At 35.8% G+C, this 19,623-nt stretch overlaps 1 protein-coding gene across 4 annotated transcripts in view; it reads right to left on the bottom strand.

Moving 5' to 3' along the window:
- Mtx2 (metaxin 2) overlaps window positions 1-19,623 on the bottom strand; it is a 61,974-nt gene that overhangs the window by 29,834 nt on the left and 12,517 nt on the right. For 2 of the 4 annotated variants that reach the window (NM_001429822.1, NM_001008286.2), the window contains 2 exon segments: window positions 7,013-7,059; window positions 8,062-8,109. In NM_001429822.1, coding sequence (NP_001416751.1) covers window positions 7,013-7,059; window positions 8,062-8,109 — 95 coding nt within the window. 4 annotated transcript variants of the gene reach the window in all.

Genomic DNA, 19,623 nt, shown 5'->3' with positions numbered 1-19,623 from the left:
TTGAATATGCAATACTTCATGAGTGCAAACGCTACAAGACTAATTCAGATGTTTTATGCACATCCTACCACCTACGTGCTAAAGAACTAATGTGAGTATTAAGATTGATTTACTGTTAAGTTCTGCTTACAATCTAAGTCCAGTTTTGCTTTATAAACATCATATTTTCTCCTTATTCATACTTTATATTTATACTTCATAACTCATGCCAGGTGTTGTAAGTGTAACTTACCATCATGACCTAATTAATGTAATGTAAAACAATAAATCTCAAGAATTTACATTTAAATTCAACAAAATCAAGGAAACATCTGCAGTTTGTGGAGATCCTGCGCATCTTAGAACACTGAGAAGGACGCCTGTCACTACATTCCTTTTCATAATTGCTGCCTTCTCCTAACTCTGAAAGTAAACAAAACCTCATTTTACAGAGGTAATCAAACTGAGGATAGACTTTAGAATCTTTAAATTTATATTTTATGAAACTATAAAGCAGCTTTAATTACTAAATAATTCTAGAAAATAATACTCCATTCATTCTCTATTAACAAATCAACTAACAGCATCCTTCTAGTCTTCGTATGTGTAAGCTGACACTTCACCTGCATAGAACAACTTGTATGAAACAAAAATACTCAAGATTATTTCACCTAAACTTCGGCAGGTAAGCTGTCACTGTGGCCATCTAAATGACTTACAAGGAGCTATTTTCACACATTTTCCAATCTAACAACTGATTTGCAATCCAAACGAAAGAAGGTATTTCTCACTGCTCACCTCCAAAGACTACATTAGAATATTACCATTGAAGCACTAATAAATACCTCCACCTACAAAGCTTCATTTGCTAGAAAAGCAAAAGCAAGGGCCATGAGCTTAAGTATATATGAGCCCATCTTACAGGTTAATCTGTTACTACTCACACCATTAATGAAGCCTATAAAAATGTTGCATTGACAATGTAACAGAAAGAAAATAGCTTTTACTATCTTTTTTCATTTTTAGAGTTATTTACTCACCAAAAAACCTAAGAAAATAAAAAGATTAAATGAAACACATTATTTTTAGTCTGAGCTTAAATGCCATTCTTTGCTTTTATGTAATTTTATTTATTTTTATTTTATGTGCACTGTATGTGTGTCTATGTGAGGGTGTCAGATCTTGGAGTTAAAGACATTGTGACTGCCACGTGAGTGCTAGGAATTGAACCGCAGTCCTCTGGAAGAACACTTAGTGCTCTTAACAACTCAGCCATCTCTCCAGTCCCTTTAAATGTGATTCTTAATGTAAAAAAAGGTTACTTTTTCATGAAATATTCTAATAATCATCAATTTGTGACACTAAAAAAATCGAGTTTTATAGATTCTATATTCAGACACACAAAAAAGAAAAGGTTGTTTAAATTGGCTTTATATGTTAAATAACATTTTTAAACCCCACTAGAAAGTAGTATTTTATTATATATATATACTATATATGGTTAATATATGTATTGTGTATATATAATTTATATATTATTTATATATAATACATATATTATACATATATAAATATATATAAAAGATATTCACAAAACAAGTGTATAATTCCTTGAAGTCAAAATGGGTATTAATTCTCCACCAACATCTTCTATTTCTGTAGCTTTAATATTTTTCAAGAAAATTTCTTATTCACTATCTACAAGCTTAGTAACATAAGAACACCTTTACTTCATTTTCAAATTCCAATAACTCAGACATGTTTTAGCTTTCATACCTTAATGTAAGGTATATCATGCTAGGAAATGTCAGAAACAATGCATGATTAAAAGTTCACACACTACTGGGCCAACATCTGAACCTCTCTGCCTCACCGTGGTTCTCTTCTGTGGAGAAGTAGGAATTGTAATAACCACTTCCACAGGACTTTCATGGGAGAGGGTTTGTTGACATGTAACTCACACAGTACTAGCCGCATATAAGAAGTTAATAAAAATGAGGTGCTCAGCACAGTGTCACCCATATGCAGAACTAACCAATACCATTGCTTTCTGTTTTCCTCCATAATTGCTGGCTTCTGTGTTTTCAGAAAGACCATCTCTGAACTTTAAAGATTTCTACAACTTTTGTTTTGTGTTTTCTGGCTTTATTGTTGGTTGTTTTAAGACTGGACCTCACTATATAGCCTAAGCTGGCCTGAAATTCCTCTAGCCAATGGCTGGTTTGAATTTGTGACCTTCTTTGCCTCGGTCTCCAAAATGCTGGAACTGTATGTATGTGCCACATTTGATTTTCTTTTTATTTTTCTTATGTGTATTGGTGCTTCCCATGTATACCATGTCATACCTTAAACTGGAGTTATGGACCATATGGATGCTAAGAACTGAACCTGGATCCTCTGGAAGAGCAGCCAGTGCTCTTAATCACTGAGACATCTCTTTGGCCCTACAACTTAAAAACTAGAGTTACAGTAGTCCTTTCATTGGGCTGTAGTAAGAATAGATCCTAATACTCTACGTAAAAGCTCTCAGGAGGGGGCTGCAGAGATGGCTCAGTGGTTAAGAGCACCAACTGCTCTTCCAGAGGTCCTGAGTTCAAATCCCAGCACCCACATGGTGGCTCACAACCATCTGTAATGAGATTCGATGCTCTCTTCCAGTGTGTCTGAAGACAGCTGCAGTGTATTCATATATAATAAATAAATCTTTAAAAAAAAAAAAAAAGCTCTCAGGAGAACAAATTATACACAAACATTTAATATTAAATTTTAAAACAAGTCTTAATATTCTTAGATAACATTAGGTTTACCCACTGAATATTAACATGTTTTAGGCATAGTGAAAACATGGTTACACATGTTTCAGTGGATAGCCTCATACCCATGAGTATATGGGCAACAGAAACTGGACTTGTTGGATAATAGAAAGAAGAGAAAGGACACAAAGGTGGTAGAGGGTAAAAATGGGGAGTAGATCTGGAAAGAGTTCGGGAAGAATAGGAGGGTAAATATGATCAAAATCCATGTATGAAATTCCAAAAGAATTAATAAATCCTGTATTTAATGTGGTTATAAAACCTATAATGTTCATATGAACATAAAAGTGGCCCCCTTAAAATTTTACCAATATTTTATTCCAGGTATTATCAAGCCTACAAGCTTCTAATCATCTTGCTATAATTGATTAAATGTATTTCTGCCAAGAGTCGAGATAGAAGGAAATAATCAATATCCAACACATATTTATAATACCCAAAGTGTCTTTCTAAGTGTTTTAAATATGTTAATTTTGGGGGCTTTGAGGCAAGGTTTCACTATGGACCAGCCCTAACTATCCTGGACAACCTAGAACCCAGATACCCAACTGGCTCTCTGCCTCTGGGGTGCTGAGATTAAAGCTGTGCACCACCAACACCCTGTAAAACAAAGAGTTCTTGGAACAGAGATACACTCCCCTTTCACTCTGTGGTACTTGCTATAAAAGAGAACACAGTCTGAAACAGTATAGACATAGTCTTGTGGAGTTTTGTTTTCTTTGTTTTTTTATTGCTGCTGTTGAAACAGGCTCTCTCTATGTAACCCTGGCAGTATTTGAACTCACTATATAGACCAGATTGTCCTCAAAGATATGCGGTCTCTGCCTCCTAAATAAGGGACTAAAGGAATTCAATACTATGCCCAGCATGTCTTAAAGTTTTTTAAAAGTACTTTTTCCAAAAACTTAAGAGTTCATGTATTTATTCTATTGTATTTCTAAACAAGTACTGTCCAATACCAGAGGCAAGAGTTATATATTGTCCCTGAGCATATGAATTATAGCTAGCAGAAACTGAGATCCAGTCTAATTGTAAATATTAGACTTTGAATTTAATATGAAAAAGGTACTCGGTATTGATTATGTGATAATATTTTCATATACTGGGCTAAGTAAAACATATTACTAAAATTTGGGGTGGGACAGCAGGGTAGGGAGAGAGGTATGGTATGTGGAACCCTGGGGGTGGGGAGGACCAGGAGGGGAATAAAATCTGGAGTGTAAAAATAAATAAATTAATTAATTTAAAAAACATATTACTAAAATGTAACTACATTTTTAATGAGGCTACTAGAAATTTTTGAGTTAGTGGCCAGTGCTGTATTATCTGCTGTACAGATTTAAATTTGGGGGATAAGAGACAATAGTAACAGAGATCAGGCTTGTTTTACTAATCAATATAACCCTAAGTCTCTCAAAGTAGCACTTTAAAATGAGAAATGTCTCTCTATATACAATGTGTGTGCACACAATGTAACACAAACACTGAGCTCATGAAAATATATCAGACTAACTTTTTACTACAGTCAGCAGTCAAGATTCCATCATAGCCAAGCAGCACTCACACAAACCTATACTTGTAGATAAATGATACAAAGAAAAGCAAATCACTGGAGAATTGATCACCAAACAGAAAACTATTGTCTTTTGAACTGAAGTCATAAAGGTGTCTTTCATTAAAAATAACCAAGCACTTAGCTTCTGGAATATAATAAACACTACCGACCATGATAAGTAAAATTTGAATTTCCTGATGGCATACCTGGCTATTAAAATGCCCAATGTTTGATATCTGGTTTCTTCTAGAAAATATACACTTTATAAATACTTCTCACATTGTTTTGATCAAGTTTGTACATCAAACATGAAGACTTTAGCTGATTCTTCTAAACAGATGCTGCTCCTCTCTATATAGGAGAAAATTAATCCATAAAGTTTATATCAGATATGTGGGAAAGTCACATTTATAGTCATGGCTACTATCAGCTGTCAAGCCAAAGAATATTGAGGAAAACCAAGAATTTTAATATATGCTGGTTAATTTATCATCTAAGTGACATATGTAGGATAAAAAATTGAAATGGTTGAGCAAAATTCAATTATTTTTAAAAGGTCTTTTTTGGTATTATTTCAGTTGCAACTGTGATTGAGAAACTATGGCGAAAACCAAATTAATAGGAACCATAAAAACAATAATATACACCACGTTGGTTTGTTTTCTTCCCTTCCAGGAAAAACTTAAATACCTATTTTAAAAATAGTGATATTCTGACATTTGCTTTGTATAGGAACTGATTAAATCATCTATACTTTGGCTGCTCAAACTTGACACCATTTACATTTGGAGCTGGAGAGCTCACTGTTGAAAGCTGCCCTATAAACACTGTCTGCCCAGTAGGGATACCCAATGGCACTCCTCCAACAGTCTGACAACCCAACACGCTTAACCACTGTCATGTCTTCAATAAGCCAAACACTCCCTAGCTGAGTTATGTCTATTTCTACCCAAAATACTTTTCCTGCTTGTTCAACATTAATTACTGCAGTACTCCCTACAATAATATTATTTCATTTTAAGGGTTCTTCACAAGGGATCCTTAGATGGCTTTAGTAAGGAGTAAACCTGCTGAAACCACATACAAAATAGCTTTCTTTCACTACATGCACTGGAAAATTTTTCTGGAAAAAAAAATGTTAATTTGCTTTGTTAAATCCTTAAAGTGCTATGTCCCAAGTAACAGTTAAAAGTGGTCAAGAAACACTACATCATCTAAAATATTCACTATGCCCTAAAGCTGTCTTTTCAAAGATACAAAGATTGAAAATATTATTTTACACACAACAAATAATTTATTTGCACTGTTGTTTATCAGACAAGACAAACTATTTATACAATATATATGTACTGAGTGTATTATTTCAGTGTATGCTACACACACACACACATACACACATATACACACACTATGTCATATATATATGACATATATGACACTTAAATTCCATTTATCTTACTAAAGAGAAAAGATTAAGAAAAGCTGTATAAAGTGTGTGTATGTGCATATACATATATTACACAAAACTGAAAATTTGTTTATCAAAGTTAGGATAAAAAGAAAATAAAAATTAAATAACACTTAACAATAAATAAAAGCAAAAATTACAACTTATACTCTTGGTAAAAGACATAAAACGAATGTAAAAGAAACATAATAGACCTGCCAACTAATAAATTATCCAAGCACATTTCTTCCCGCCTGCTTTAAAACACAGATAAGCTGAAAGCCATGCTATCTACTGCTATACTAGATGTTTATATTAAACCCAAAGGTCATCAAATTAAATAAAACTATAAATGAGATGACCTAAAACTATTAAAATTAATAATTAGCATTATGCCTCCAAAGTGACAAAAGCTTGGTAAAGCCTCTCTCCTCCCTTTCTCTGTCCAGCAGCAGCTCACAGTCCTGCCTCCAATTCTGTTACAGATCTGCTCATTCCTTTCTGAGCTGCACAGTAAATCCCTGTGACTCAAACTACATAAACCGAGTGCCTAAGCAGCTGGACATGCACAATGTTCACATAAACTCTAACTCTACAAAAACATTTACTTTTTCCAAATAAACAATTCTTCCATAATACAATTTAAAGTTTACACTGCTAAAAATATTTTTCAGATTACACAACTATAATATACAATGTAAAAAGCCACTGCAGACAATAGGGAACTGGGAATAATCAATGCACATGTAATCAATAAACATATAAGGAGTAGCTAGAAAGACTCTAACTGCCTGACAACTAGCAGATGGAATGAAGGTCAGCATTGCGCAATGGGCAGACTGACGACTGAAAATACGCAGTGAGTAACTCTTCACAAATAAGCTAGAAAATAATTTTAAGTCTCCAAGTGAAATTATCGCTCCAAACCAAATACTACCATATCTAACCAAAAGTAAAAACAACCGCTAAGACACAACATGTCTACTGGTTAAAAGTAACTTTGCTTAAAGGAATGAATAATGAAGTTTATTTTGCATAGTGACATCTGAAAATACTATATAAAAATCATACCTCACAGAAGAATAAGATATACTGATAATGGTAAGTCGCACAGAAAAACTCTAAACATACAGTATCAGAAACTCAGAGTGGACTGCAACTCCAAATCATAGAAATCCTTTAGCACAAAGAATCAAATGACATTGTTTACATATTTACCTGCACAGCAAGAGATGCTGCATTGTCAGAAAGCAAAATTTGCTCCCCTGTGAAAACATAATGAAAGGTCCAAAAGTTTAACTTCTAAATAAGCAAAACATATTTATAATACTTTTAAAGCTATTTTTAAAAAAATTCTACACTAATGAAATTATAAAGTTTTATATCAATGTTTTTATGTAATAATTTTGGTTACATTACCATGTGTAAATAATGATAAAATAGGACTGTTCTAAAATTTATTTGATCATTTATCTCATTTTATCAGCAATTAAAATTATTTTAAAAAATGCTTATTTTTTAAGTTTTAAAAATAATTTTCTTTTCATTAAAATGAAGTAAAATAGTTATCTGTTCAAATCTTTCTAGTTAAAAGTAAAAGCATTCACAACCATATAAACCAGCTTACAGTTAATATTGCACAGTGTCTAGGTCTGTCACACAAAAGAAAGATGACAAGTTCACTGCAATAAAAATTCCAAGCTTAGAAGACGGGAGCTGCTGCCTATTAGTCTTCATTACTTTGCAGTCTTCTGACAACTGTAGCAGGCTGCTGAGCCCCAAATGGGGTCCATAATGTGATCTGATGATATATGAAGAGCCGCTAAAGGGAGCCTGAACCATCCTAGCCTATACATTTTAACAGTGCCTTTTTACTGAGAGCCCACTTTACCACAGGACTTCAAAAATCTGCTGTCTCAGCTATTGGTGCAGTAAATCTGCCAAGTACTCCTGCAACCACATCATTTTACACTGCCTACAGCAGCCAATATAATGAGTCAATAATAAACTAAGGACCCTATAGGCTATGAATAGTTGGTTTAACTGGCAGGTACAAGTTTGGGTAAAACCTAATAGACAAATTATACAAGGGAATCCCTTCTTTGTGTTTTATATTCTCATTGCAGGAAATTACATTAGTACATTTAGGGGCTGCAAAGTTTCATTTCTTTACTTGGTTGGTCAACAGGCTAGGTTTAATTAGTGAGTTTGCTGGTTGTAAGTGTATTCTGATACCAAACCATTTTTAATTGTGAACAAGAACCTACCTCTCAGTTGCTGATATAAGGTTGCATTTTCAGGCCATGGTTCTGTAGCTGCAGAAACAAGGCAATGATTAGTAGGCACGTGGCACAAAAGCATATCAATAATCAGCCAAGCTCCTCAATATGTACATTGGCAGGCATTCAAAGTCTACTGTAAGGTGACACTTAACTACAACAATGAATCATACCATCTTAGATTGTATGATAACCTGCAGACAAAGGTTAGGCTGTTTTCAATGCTTTCTTATTGTGGAAATGTTTTTCACAGGAAAAAAAAACTATCTTGACAAATTAAAAGATAATTAAAAAATAAAATAGCTTCCTTAAAAATAGTTATGCCCAAAATATTGTTAATACATACAAAAATACTAATATTTTATTCAGTACAAAAAAGATAGTAAAATAATGTCCAGAACAATTTATTATACTTATCAAAAAGGAAAATGTCACTGGATGAAAGAAACAGACACATCTGTCAACAGCCTTACCACCTTTCTTTTTTTTAAGTAGTATTTAAAAACACAGCAATCCGAATGAATATGAAAGGATCTACTGCCTTGACTTCAGGACTGTCATACTACAAAAACTAACAGCCCAGTGGTATAATAAGCAGTGAGCAGCATTACAGTGTGAAACAAAGTTGGTAAAGCTTAGTTTAATCCTCAGATGATGCTTGTCCCTGACCCTTACTCTCCAGAATACATGAAGATTCCACGTATAGAAAATCCATAGAGAATAACAATCTCTCAGGGCTAAGGAAAAACATTCAATTTTAAACAGTGTTTGTTCAACTATGCTGAGGAATATGGAACTATCAGGATCTCTGTAAAGGAAATAAAACACCAATATAATTAACCCTAATACAGCAATTATGGTTGTTCTTAACAAGAAAGTGGGTTGTGGTAGTTAATAATTGATAGTTTTCTATGTTATGTTGAACCAGTCTCTGACATAGCAACATATCAATTTTAATATAATAGTTGATTTTAAAAGAAATCTACATATGTAAGTATTTTAAGATGGATCATTTAAGAGGTAATTGGTAAAAGAAATCTATTAACCTTGTTCATAAAGAAACACAGAAATAATATTTATAAAATTTCCAAAGGGTAATTATATTAAGACTTAATTACTAAGGAAGTAGTTGTGTCCTATACCTCTGTGTGAGCCACAATGTACACCTTGCATACCATACTTGCTACTCTATTAGCTTATAATATGAGCTATAATGTGAACATTAATTGAAACTTCAATTCCAGTAGCTCAGAAACAGTGTGTTCACCTTGCATATATGAAATACTGGGTTTGAACTCAACCAACCAACCACCACACAGACCACACACACACACCACACCACACACCACACACCACACACCACACACCACACACCACACACACCACACCACACACACACACACACACACACACCACACACCACACACCACACACACACACACACACACAGAGTTAATTCATCACCTTCACTGTGAAAGATTCTCCAGATATAATCCAATAGAGTATATACTTACATGAAAGCAATAGAATCTTTGCAAAATATTACCCAACTGCAAAGCTGCCTAGAAATACCAAAAGGTCTGGTATGAAAGCCCTACTGCTGGAAACTAGGGTGGACGGGCTTAATGTTTTGCTTGGTAGAATACATAAAATGTACTTCAACTCATGATATTGAAAATAAATTTCCAGGAAAAAATTCTATGAAAACATTTGATATTTTCTTCACACATAAAACATACCAGTTTTTAAAAGGTAAATATATTGATGAACTTTTTTTTTTGGGGGGGTTCTTTTTTTCGGAGCTGGGGACCAAACCCAGGGCCTTGCGCTTCCTAGGCAAGCGCTCTACCACTGAGCTAAATCCCCAACCCCTATATTGATGAACTTAATATAGCCATTTTAACAGCTGGGAAATCTAGCATTATGGATCAACAGATAAGAAACTGTATACAGAAAATAACAAGTCATCTAACTCACCCCTGAGCATCTCAGAGCATACATACATTAATATGAGCCCAGTCTACATGACCTAGATTAAATAATTATATTTAAAGTATGGTGTGGGGAAAATAATCACTAGTGCTACTCTGCAAGTATGCTAGGAGTGAACATTCCATGTTGGGGGCACGTTGATAGCTCTACAAATGATCCATGGAGATGCCATTCTAGGAAATAAGCTCTTAAACAAGTTAGTGGTTCTCAATGTGCAGGTCACAATCCCTGGGAGGACCAACCTCTTCCATAGGGGCCACATATCAAATATTTACAACTATGATTTATAATAGCAAAATTATGCTTATGAAGTAGCAACAAAATAACTATATGGTTGGGGGATCACCACGAGGATCTGTATTAAAAGGTCACAGCAATAGGAAGATTGAGAACTACTGATACAAGTTAATCTAAGAAGCATGAACAATTATCTCCCACATATGACAAAATATAAAGGCTATTTCTTGCTGCAGTAATTAAAGCCTTTTATTGTAAACACCTGACAAAAGATTCGGTCCAAAAAGACAAGTTTTTCTGTTTTTCTCTTGTCCAATATCAAGCAAGTCCCACTCCATCATTTGCCCCTGAGTTATGTGTCAAATAAAGGGATAGACATTTTTAAATGACAAGAGACTTATAACACCTGTAGCATTTTTAAAATTAAGACAATACAATATTTTCAGTTTTTAACTGTCCTTTAGTTGACTGGAAATGTTTTAGAGCCCAAATGTTGCAAAATTATAAAAATAAAACAGTCTTTTTACCCGGCCCCAAGTCCGGTATCGCGGTGCCCCAAGATACCTGATAGATATCTCAATCTCAGTCAGCAAAGCGTCTCACCCGCTCTGCTCTAGCCCATATCACACTGCCGAAGGCCTCTCTGAGCCTGGCAGCAATTTCTCTACCTATCTAGGTCCCAAGGCAAGTTTCTATGCCAGAAACACACATCCCAACTCCGTGGTGGCCCAGACCAGTCGCCCACACTCCCTTACACTTAAACCCGCACATGGAAGAACACACAACCCAATAACCTCTGATCCAGTTGGTAAGATATAACTGCCCACCTAGACATACAAAGCAGCCGGCTACATCCATCCCTTAAGAACATTCATAACAACCAGTAAAGGTACAGCGTGGAATCTCAATAACGGCTTCCTGTTGTCCCGAGGCTACACTGCTGTCCCGAGGCTACACTGCTGTCTCGAGGCTACACTGCTGTCTCCTCCTCTCTCCTCTTTTCTCCCGCCCATCCTTCCTTCTCGTCCAATGACAGGCCTTGTTCTATCCTGTATCGGCCCACACCTGTATTTTACAAATTAAATGGGGAGGAGATTCTGTTGAAGTCACCAGAGTCCTGAATACAGGACTAGGCAGCCGTCCCAGGAGCAGCGGAATTAGCATCAAAATACAGATAACTCCAGAGCAAACCACAACACCCAAAACTACTTCCAATAATAATATTTCATACCACTTACCTCTATGTACTCTCAACTTCTACTACTAAAGCACTCCCTAATATGAAAGGTCATTTTAAATATCCTTAGAGAAAGAGCAGCCTCAATTAGAAAAGGTAAAACTAAAGTAGTTTCTTAAAAGAGAGTTGGTAAAACTCTGTCTCAAAAAGACAAAAATGAGGGGAGTAGAAAAAAAAATGAAAGTTAGGCAAAAGGGTTGTTCAATGCTAAGGTGCAAGTTACTTATACCTAAACAATACAAAGGTTACATGTGGTTGAAGTAGAAATATCTGATTCCCTTGGAGACTGTTATGTCATGTGATGTTTTTCTGGAACCTGTCTTATGAGAGGATGTTTTTGCTAAAGCAGACATATGAAAAGATATTTTGCTAAGACAGACACATGGTGCTTTTCTGGAGGCAACCTGAAAAAAGAGCATATGGTGTTTCAAGCATAGAGTGATGCTTGAAAGAACTCGTACTGCTTAGAAAGGATATAAATATAGCTCAACAGACAGTGGACAATGTGGGATGGTACTGTACGCCCTGTCATTCTTTGTTGGCCATCCTTGGGCTTTGCTGACACTGTTTTTCACTGATGACACTTGGTGGTATTGGTAATTGTTGGTGGTGTTCCGGCAGACTCTTAATGCTTCTGTGGACTTGGACCAATTGGAAAGCCTTAGGTTTCTTCTAGATCAATCTGCCATTGCTGATTCATAGACGGTGCTTGTGAATACACTGAGTTGCTGCTGCTGATTCGTGTCAACTACACTACTATCCTGACAACATGGGCTAGATTTACTCCATAGAAATATTCTAAACAAACATCCTTTTTTGCTCTATTAACCTTCCCTTTCCACTGCCTCTGGTGGGTGGGTGGTAGGGTAAAAGGGACGTTAAAACCTTTATTAAAAGTAGGTTTTTAAAATAATCTAAGCCATAGGGACTGGAGAGATGGCTCAGCAGTTAAGAGCACTGGCTGGTCTTCCAGAGGTCCTGAGTTCAATTCCCAGCAACCACACGAAGGCTCACAGCCATCTGTAATGGGATCTAATTTCCTCTCCTTGTATGTCTGAAGACAGCAACAGTATATATCAGTATATATATAAATATATATATATAATTTTTTTCAAAAGTTAAGCCAACATGTGGTTCTTACAATAAAAATCCAAGCCCACAACATGATGTCCCAGATCCTTCCCACCCTTAGGAAAATCACACTCTCTACCCATTACACATATCTTCCCACTCTGTGTTCCATGCACAATGACCCTCCATCCAGTTTTTAAATGCACCAGTTTCTCCTGCCCCAAAACTCTTTTTGTTTCCTCTACTTAGAATGATCTTTCCCCCATCTTGTGTCATCACATCTCAGCTCAAATGTCACTTGCTCAGGTAGAATCTGGTTTATAAACATATAACCTGTGCAACTTAATAGAGCCAGCAATCAGGAAGGACCTATGAAGCAGAAATTTCTGGTTTCTTAGGAAACTCAGTTGTGTCACATGATGTTTTTCTGGAAGCTGTCTTGTAAGAGGATATATGTTTTGCTGGATCAGATGCTTAAGAGGGCACGTGATGTCTAGAAAGAGTATAACTATAACCCCACAGACAGTGAGGACACTCGTGCACTGCCACATCTTGCTGTGCCTCACTGGTCTTCGCTGATCTTTATAGTTCATTGAGAAAAATACACCAAAGGACTTCTCATGATATTCCCAATGATTCTTGCTACTTCTGCTGATGCCTGCCAATTCAGTGGAGTTTCTGCTGGATTGATTCGTGTTTGATATTTGCTATTGGACTGAACTGCTGATATCCTGACAATGAAGATTGGAATCACCCCAAAGGACTACTTCTAAACAGATCCACAACTCCCTTTTCCTACTAACCTTTTTCTGCTACCTCTAGTCAGTGGGCTAAAAGGAAGGTTGAAGCATTTAAAAACCCTGATTAAAGTAAGTTTTGAAAAAAAAAATTAAGCCTACAAACCTATGAAAGTGCTCTGCTGCCCCAGTCCTGGAATCTTTATAGTTGTGGGCAAGAGCTTCAAATTTTCATTTTGCACTGTATCCTACAAATGGTGCAGTTGAGCTATCCCTAGAAGTCTTTATTGATTTCCCTAAATTACTCAAACACTCCCTTACACAGACACCGGTTTTTATAATCTGAGTGCTTAGTTATGTGTCCAAGCAGAAAATAAACTGTGAGTCTAAAATTCATGTCATTCTTAGAACCTAGCATACAGAAAATGCTATCTAGATAAATTTTGGGTTTTATTGCTCTGTATCATTTTATGCTGAGTACTGCAAGGAAGATAAGGAAGATACCAAGAAACATATTTTTAAAAATCAAATTTAGATCTCCAACTTCAACTTATTTAACTCTTCCTACTTTCACTCTTAGTGTAAACATTTTGTGTGTCTGATATCTATTAAAGGAATCAACAACCATGACTGCTAACTCTATTTGGGCCTGCATGCTGAAATACTGCATTAATGGGGTGTGAGATTTTAAATGATGAACCCTAGGTTAAAGTCATAGGATGTAGAAAGCATTAACAGTGAGACAACGTGTTAGAGTTTGGGCCTTAGCATTAAAATCTGATTGTTATGATTTGAACACGAACCCCACGTAATCTCCTATGTTAAAAGGTTTGGTGGCCAGCTGAAACTTCTGTGGGAAACCTATAGACTTTAGGAGGTAGAGCCTGATCAGAGGTAGTACATCACTAGGGATATGCCTTTGAAGGCCAGGTTACCCTACTACCTGCCCACCAGCAAGTGGCCTCCCTCTGCCCTGAGCTCTCCATGACGGCTGCCTTCCTTTTCCTCAGGCCAGCTTACCAGACTTGGAAATCTCTGAAACCACAAATAAACTTCTGCTTTGTTTTTTCATAGGAACTCATCACAGTAACAAGACACTGATGAAAACTATGTAGTTAAATGTAAAATGTCAAATAGAAATGTCAAGTTTTTAGGGTTTATAGTTGCATAAGAAATGCATGGCTAATTTACAGCTATTTTCTTCTGAACATCAAAGGATTATCTTGCACAGTACAAGATATACACTCTATCCCACATGACAGAATGTTGTTCTAATTGGTTACTTATTTCAAGTTTCACCATGGGACCCAGGTATTCATGTGCTCCTGAACAAGAAAGAATCCTTTTCTTTCTTGGAAAAGAAAAATCAACTTTTGACCAAAAAAAAAAGGCTAAGGGAAAAACATAAATGAATTAGCAGAGAATACTAATAGGGTCCCTGGGTACCTAACCACTTAACACCAAGACCTTTCTTTCTGTCCAACTAGAATATGTTGTTTTCTTGAACACTTCAGATTCTCTTACTTTTATGAATTTGCTTGAATTGTTTCCCTGTAATATCCTTTTTACTGGCAAATATTCAATCACACATCTTCAGAGACAATGTCACATCCATCAAGAAGGATCTTATAATTAATATAATTCCTCTTTTACAGTACAGTCCATATAGTTTATATTTGTTTTATGTCATACCTCATTTTCTACACTATCATACTGTTAGGTCAATATTGTATCTCTAGTTTCCTAAGAAATAAATTCTTAGATACAATTTTTTTCTATAGTCCTGAAGTTACTTGTTATCTTGGATTCTCAATTGCTTCAAACAAATCACAGAATTTTAATAATACATGCCAAAATATTAAATTTGAATTTATCAAGTTTCAATTTGTTGTCTAATCACCATTTCAAGCTAATCTCTGTTGAGGTTTAGTCTTTTGCTATGTATTGTAATGCTAAATACTGGACCCCAAGGTCTGGTTACCCCCAGGGACAAGAGAATCTGCACATTAGATGCTATGTAACCTTGCCCCCCATCCCAAGTTATCCCTGATTGGAGAATAAAGATGCCTACAAGCCTGTACCTTGGCAGAAGAGAAATAGGCAAAGTTTCAGTTCCTGGGCTTGGAGTCTGAGACAGAAACCACAAGGAAGGAAAGAGAAGGTGGAGAGAAGATGCCATGGACCAGGTGAATCATGAAGACATGGCCATGAGGACTGGCCAATAAAAGTTAGGACGGAATATGTATGGCAAGTTCTACCTCAGGGTCACTGGCAGGAAGCATACATAATAGCATAGAGATAGATATCTGCCCAGCTCTAGTGTTTATTAAGGCTTACTATAAATATAAAAGTTTTGTATCTTTTATCTGGAAACCAAATGATCAAAGGTGGGTTAGAAACCCCCACTGAGATTAAATAATCACAACAACAAATCTATTTGTTGTAAGAATTCCAAAGTAAAACAACCTGTTTTAGCAGCTAGAGAAATGGCTCAGTTGATAGTGTTTGCCATCCAAGCATGAAGACCTAAGCTTGACACTCGACACCATTTAAAGAGCTTGGTACTTCAGCACATGCTTCTAATCACAGTTCAGGGAACGTAGGCAGGAAGTCCACTGGGCTTGCTGGCTGCCCAGTAAACCAAACTGGTTAACTCCAGATTTAGTAAGAAACCTTGTCAAAATAAATAAGGTAGAAAGTAACTGATGTCAACCCACTGCCCTCCACCTACCCACATGTGCATGTACAGGGCACACACACACACACACACACACACACACACACACACACACACACAAATTGCCTGCTTATAGAGAAATTCATTCTAAGAAAAGAAATTACTATATGGTTCAGTAAGTAAAGGCTAGCCAAAACTCATATGGTGGTTCACAACCATGGTTTGAAACTCCAGTTCCAAGGGGGCCAGTGCCCTCTTCTTGACTTCTGTAGGCAACTACGGATACAAATGTAGACAAAGCAGTCATCTACATAAAGACAAATCTTAAATTCAAAACAACAGAATTGTTATTCTAATAGTATTCACGAAATATACACTCAATTTTATTAAGAAATGTATTCCTATTTTGTAAATATGAAATAAAAAAGAACTAGAATAAGTCAGAGCACTAAGTGCATATCCCAATTAGTGCTATTGAAAAGCTACTCAGTCCTTTACCAGCTTTCTATAGTGCCCTAGTCAATGCCCTGATTATTTCCTACTTAGTGTCTTCCTTTATCAAGAACAAAAGAGGATGTCTCTATATTTTAATCTTTAGGGAATAAAGAAGGGTTATTTTTATGCAATTGGGTATTTTTTTTTAAGATTTATTAATTTTATGTGTATGACTACACTGTAACTGTCTTCAGACACACCAGAAGAGGGCATCGGATCCCATTACAGATGGTTGTGAGCCACCATGTGGTTGCTGGGAATTGAATTCAGGACCTCTGGAAGAGCAGTCCGTGCTCTTAACCACTGAGCCATCTCTCTAGCCAGGCTACTTCTTACACTTTCAAAATAGACCTTCTCTACCACTTTATGTATTTATGTTGAGGACGACAAAACAAAATTAAGAAGGAACAGACACAGGCAGGTGGCACATCCTATCATTACATCACTTGTGAGGCTGTGGCAGAAGGGGATCACAAGTACCAGGATAACACAGGCAGCATACAGACACTGTCTTAATAAAACTAAAATTTTTAAGTTTAAAAATTAAATTAAATAAACTCTTAAAAATTTGTTACAGCCATAAAACAATGCATAAATTGCTAGCATTATACATGATGAAACAATCAAAATATATTTGTTCAACATTCTTTTAATTGTATTTAAGCTATCCTTAAGCTTTATCAATAAATATAATCCTAAAAAGAATCAATATTCTTTACTAGTAGTCCATTAGAACACTATTGAAATGACTGGTGGCAAATAAATGCACAGAAGTATATTATTAAGTCTCTTATTTACATATCACATTGAGTGTCCTCAATGTCAAGGTAAGTGCTAAGTCATTCTGGTGGCAGATGATCCTCCCATCCCATTCATTCAGGGTACTTCAAATTATGAAAGGAGTGACCTAATAAAAAAGTCTAGATTCCAAGGTCCATTTCTTGATCTAATATAAGAGGCCAAGAGACAGGCCATGAAAAAAGGTCCCCTCTGTTGTTGATTTCTCGTGTTTTAAAATTCTGCATTTCTAAAGTACAACATGACTCCTCTGGCATATGAATGTAGGTGAAGACATAATTTGTAAAATAATAGGCACTAATATTACATGCTACTTCAATTCTGTCATTTTTCCAATCCATCAAATTGATTAATGCCATAATAACTCTACACAAACCTATCATTTGTGCACTAATGAAGTCAAATTCAGTTTATCCTTAGGCAACGATATTCTAAAAGCTCATAGATGTCATTACTTCAGCCTAGCAACACTACGTAGACAGTGTTAGAGAAAAGGAATAAGACACACTGCACAGTCAGTCTATCCCCAAATTCGAATGACTTTTTGCCAAATTGTAAATGCAAATACTAGCAATATAATAAAATGTTCAAATAAATACTTGGCTGATCTCAAACAATCAAGTTACCGCATACCACAAAGAAAACAAATAAATTAGACACCAGAATGATTACCTCAATGATGTCAACAAATACACTAAGTTTAAAACCCAACATCTTTTAGGCAAATGAATTTTTAAGATAATTAGACTATCAAAATGAGAATTTAAAAAATGCTTTATTAGGTATTAAATTCAACATTAATTCAACCTGCAAACTATAGAAAAAGTTAACAACACATCCCAGCTAATAATCATGAGATGATTATATAATATCCCCCAAGTACAGGGTGAATGAAGACAGGGTGTTTCAAAGACTTTACAACAAAATGTGTTTAGGAGTGACTCTTCCCAAAACAGGAGACTGAAATCATTCTTCCAGGGCTAGGGAGATGGATCAGTGGTTAAAAGCACAATACTGCTCTTGCAGAGGACCCAACTCAGATTCCAGCACTCACCCATGCTGGGCAGCTCACACTCACCTCTAACTCCAGCTCCAGGGAACCCAATGACCTCTTCTGGCCTCCAAAGGCACCTGCACTCACGTGCATATACCCCCCCCCCCAAAGAAACAAATTAAAATAAAAATAAGTTTTTAAAAATTACCACTCAACAGTTTGAGAGATAAATTCATACTAGAAAATGACTCGTATTTTTAAAAAGGAGAAATGCAGGAGTTGTGGCATCATTTTCATACGCCTGAAACATAAGTAGGTGGCATTGCGTAGCATAGGGCAAGGAAGTGCATATTCAAAGATGAAAGACTAACATATTCAAATAAGGACTCTCAAGAAGGGTTCTATGAGACTTGGAGTGTACCTCAATTATGAGAGAGCTTGCCAGGCATGCACAAAAACTGGGAGTACCCTATAAACCAGGTGCTATGGCCCATGCCTTTAATCCCAGCATTCAGAAGGTAAGCACAGTGGAATCAAGTTCAGATTCACTCCTGGCTACACACACAGCAAGTGCAAGGCTCGTCTGAACTACGTAAGACCTTGTCTAAAATAAATATATATGTTTGTGAGTCTGAAAGTGTCTTAGAGTTACAGTGTTGGTTACAATTTATCTCAAGTTCTTAGGAAGAAGCCTATTGATCGGTATTAGAGTTTTTGTTGCTTGTGATGTATAAATGTGTAAATACATAAACTTACATAGCCTTTCAGAAAGTAAATTTACCAGATCTATATCTTTTTTGTTAATACATATAATACACACATTAAAAAGAATGTCCGAGAGACACAGGTGGCACTTAAAATAAGATTAAATTCTCTTCATCTCTTTCATTCATTTAGCTCAGATAAGGTAATATTGAGGATCTATGTAGATTAACTGAGATTTTTGACCACCGTACTCGACTTACTCAAGCATGTATTTGTGGATATATGACTAAAAGCTATGTATTAGAAGACACTTTAGTGAGATCCTCCCCCATTTAAATGAACAAACAAGTTATTAAATACCTAGATGGCTTTAATAAGGCAAAGATGCATATAAAATTGTCACTGTACTCCAGAATTTAGTTTTACTGACTGGGTAGAGTGAAAGGGAAGGAAACAAGAGATACTAACCATTTACAGCACAGTAAGTGAAAACAGGTGGTATAGAGAAAAAGTTTAGGTCTTGAAGTCATGTAGACTCCCAATTCTACAATTTATCATGTAAGTAATCTTGGACAAGTTGTTTAACCTTTTCTTACTTCGTTATCTT

Source organism: Rattus norvegicus, chromosome 3, assembly GCF_021556685.1.
Source record: "Rattus norvegicus strain SHRSP/BbbUtx chromosome 3, alternate assembly SHRSP_T2T, whole genome shotgun sequence".
NCBI classification, from domain to species: domain Eukaryota; kingdom Metazoa; phylum Chordata; class Mammalia; order Rodentia; family Muridae; genus Rattus; species Rattus norvegicus.
This window is presented reverse-complemented; position numbering and strand designations above follow the sequence as displayed.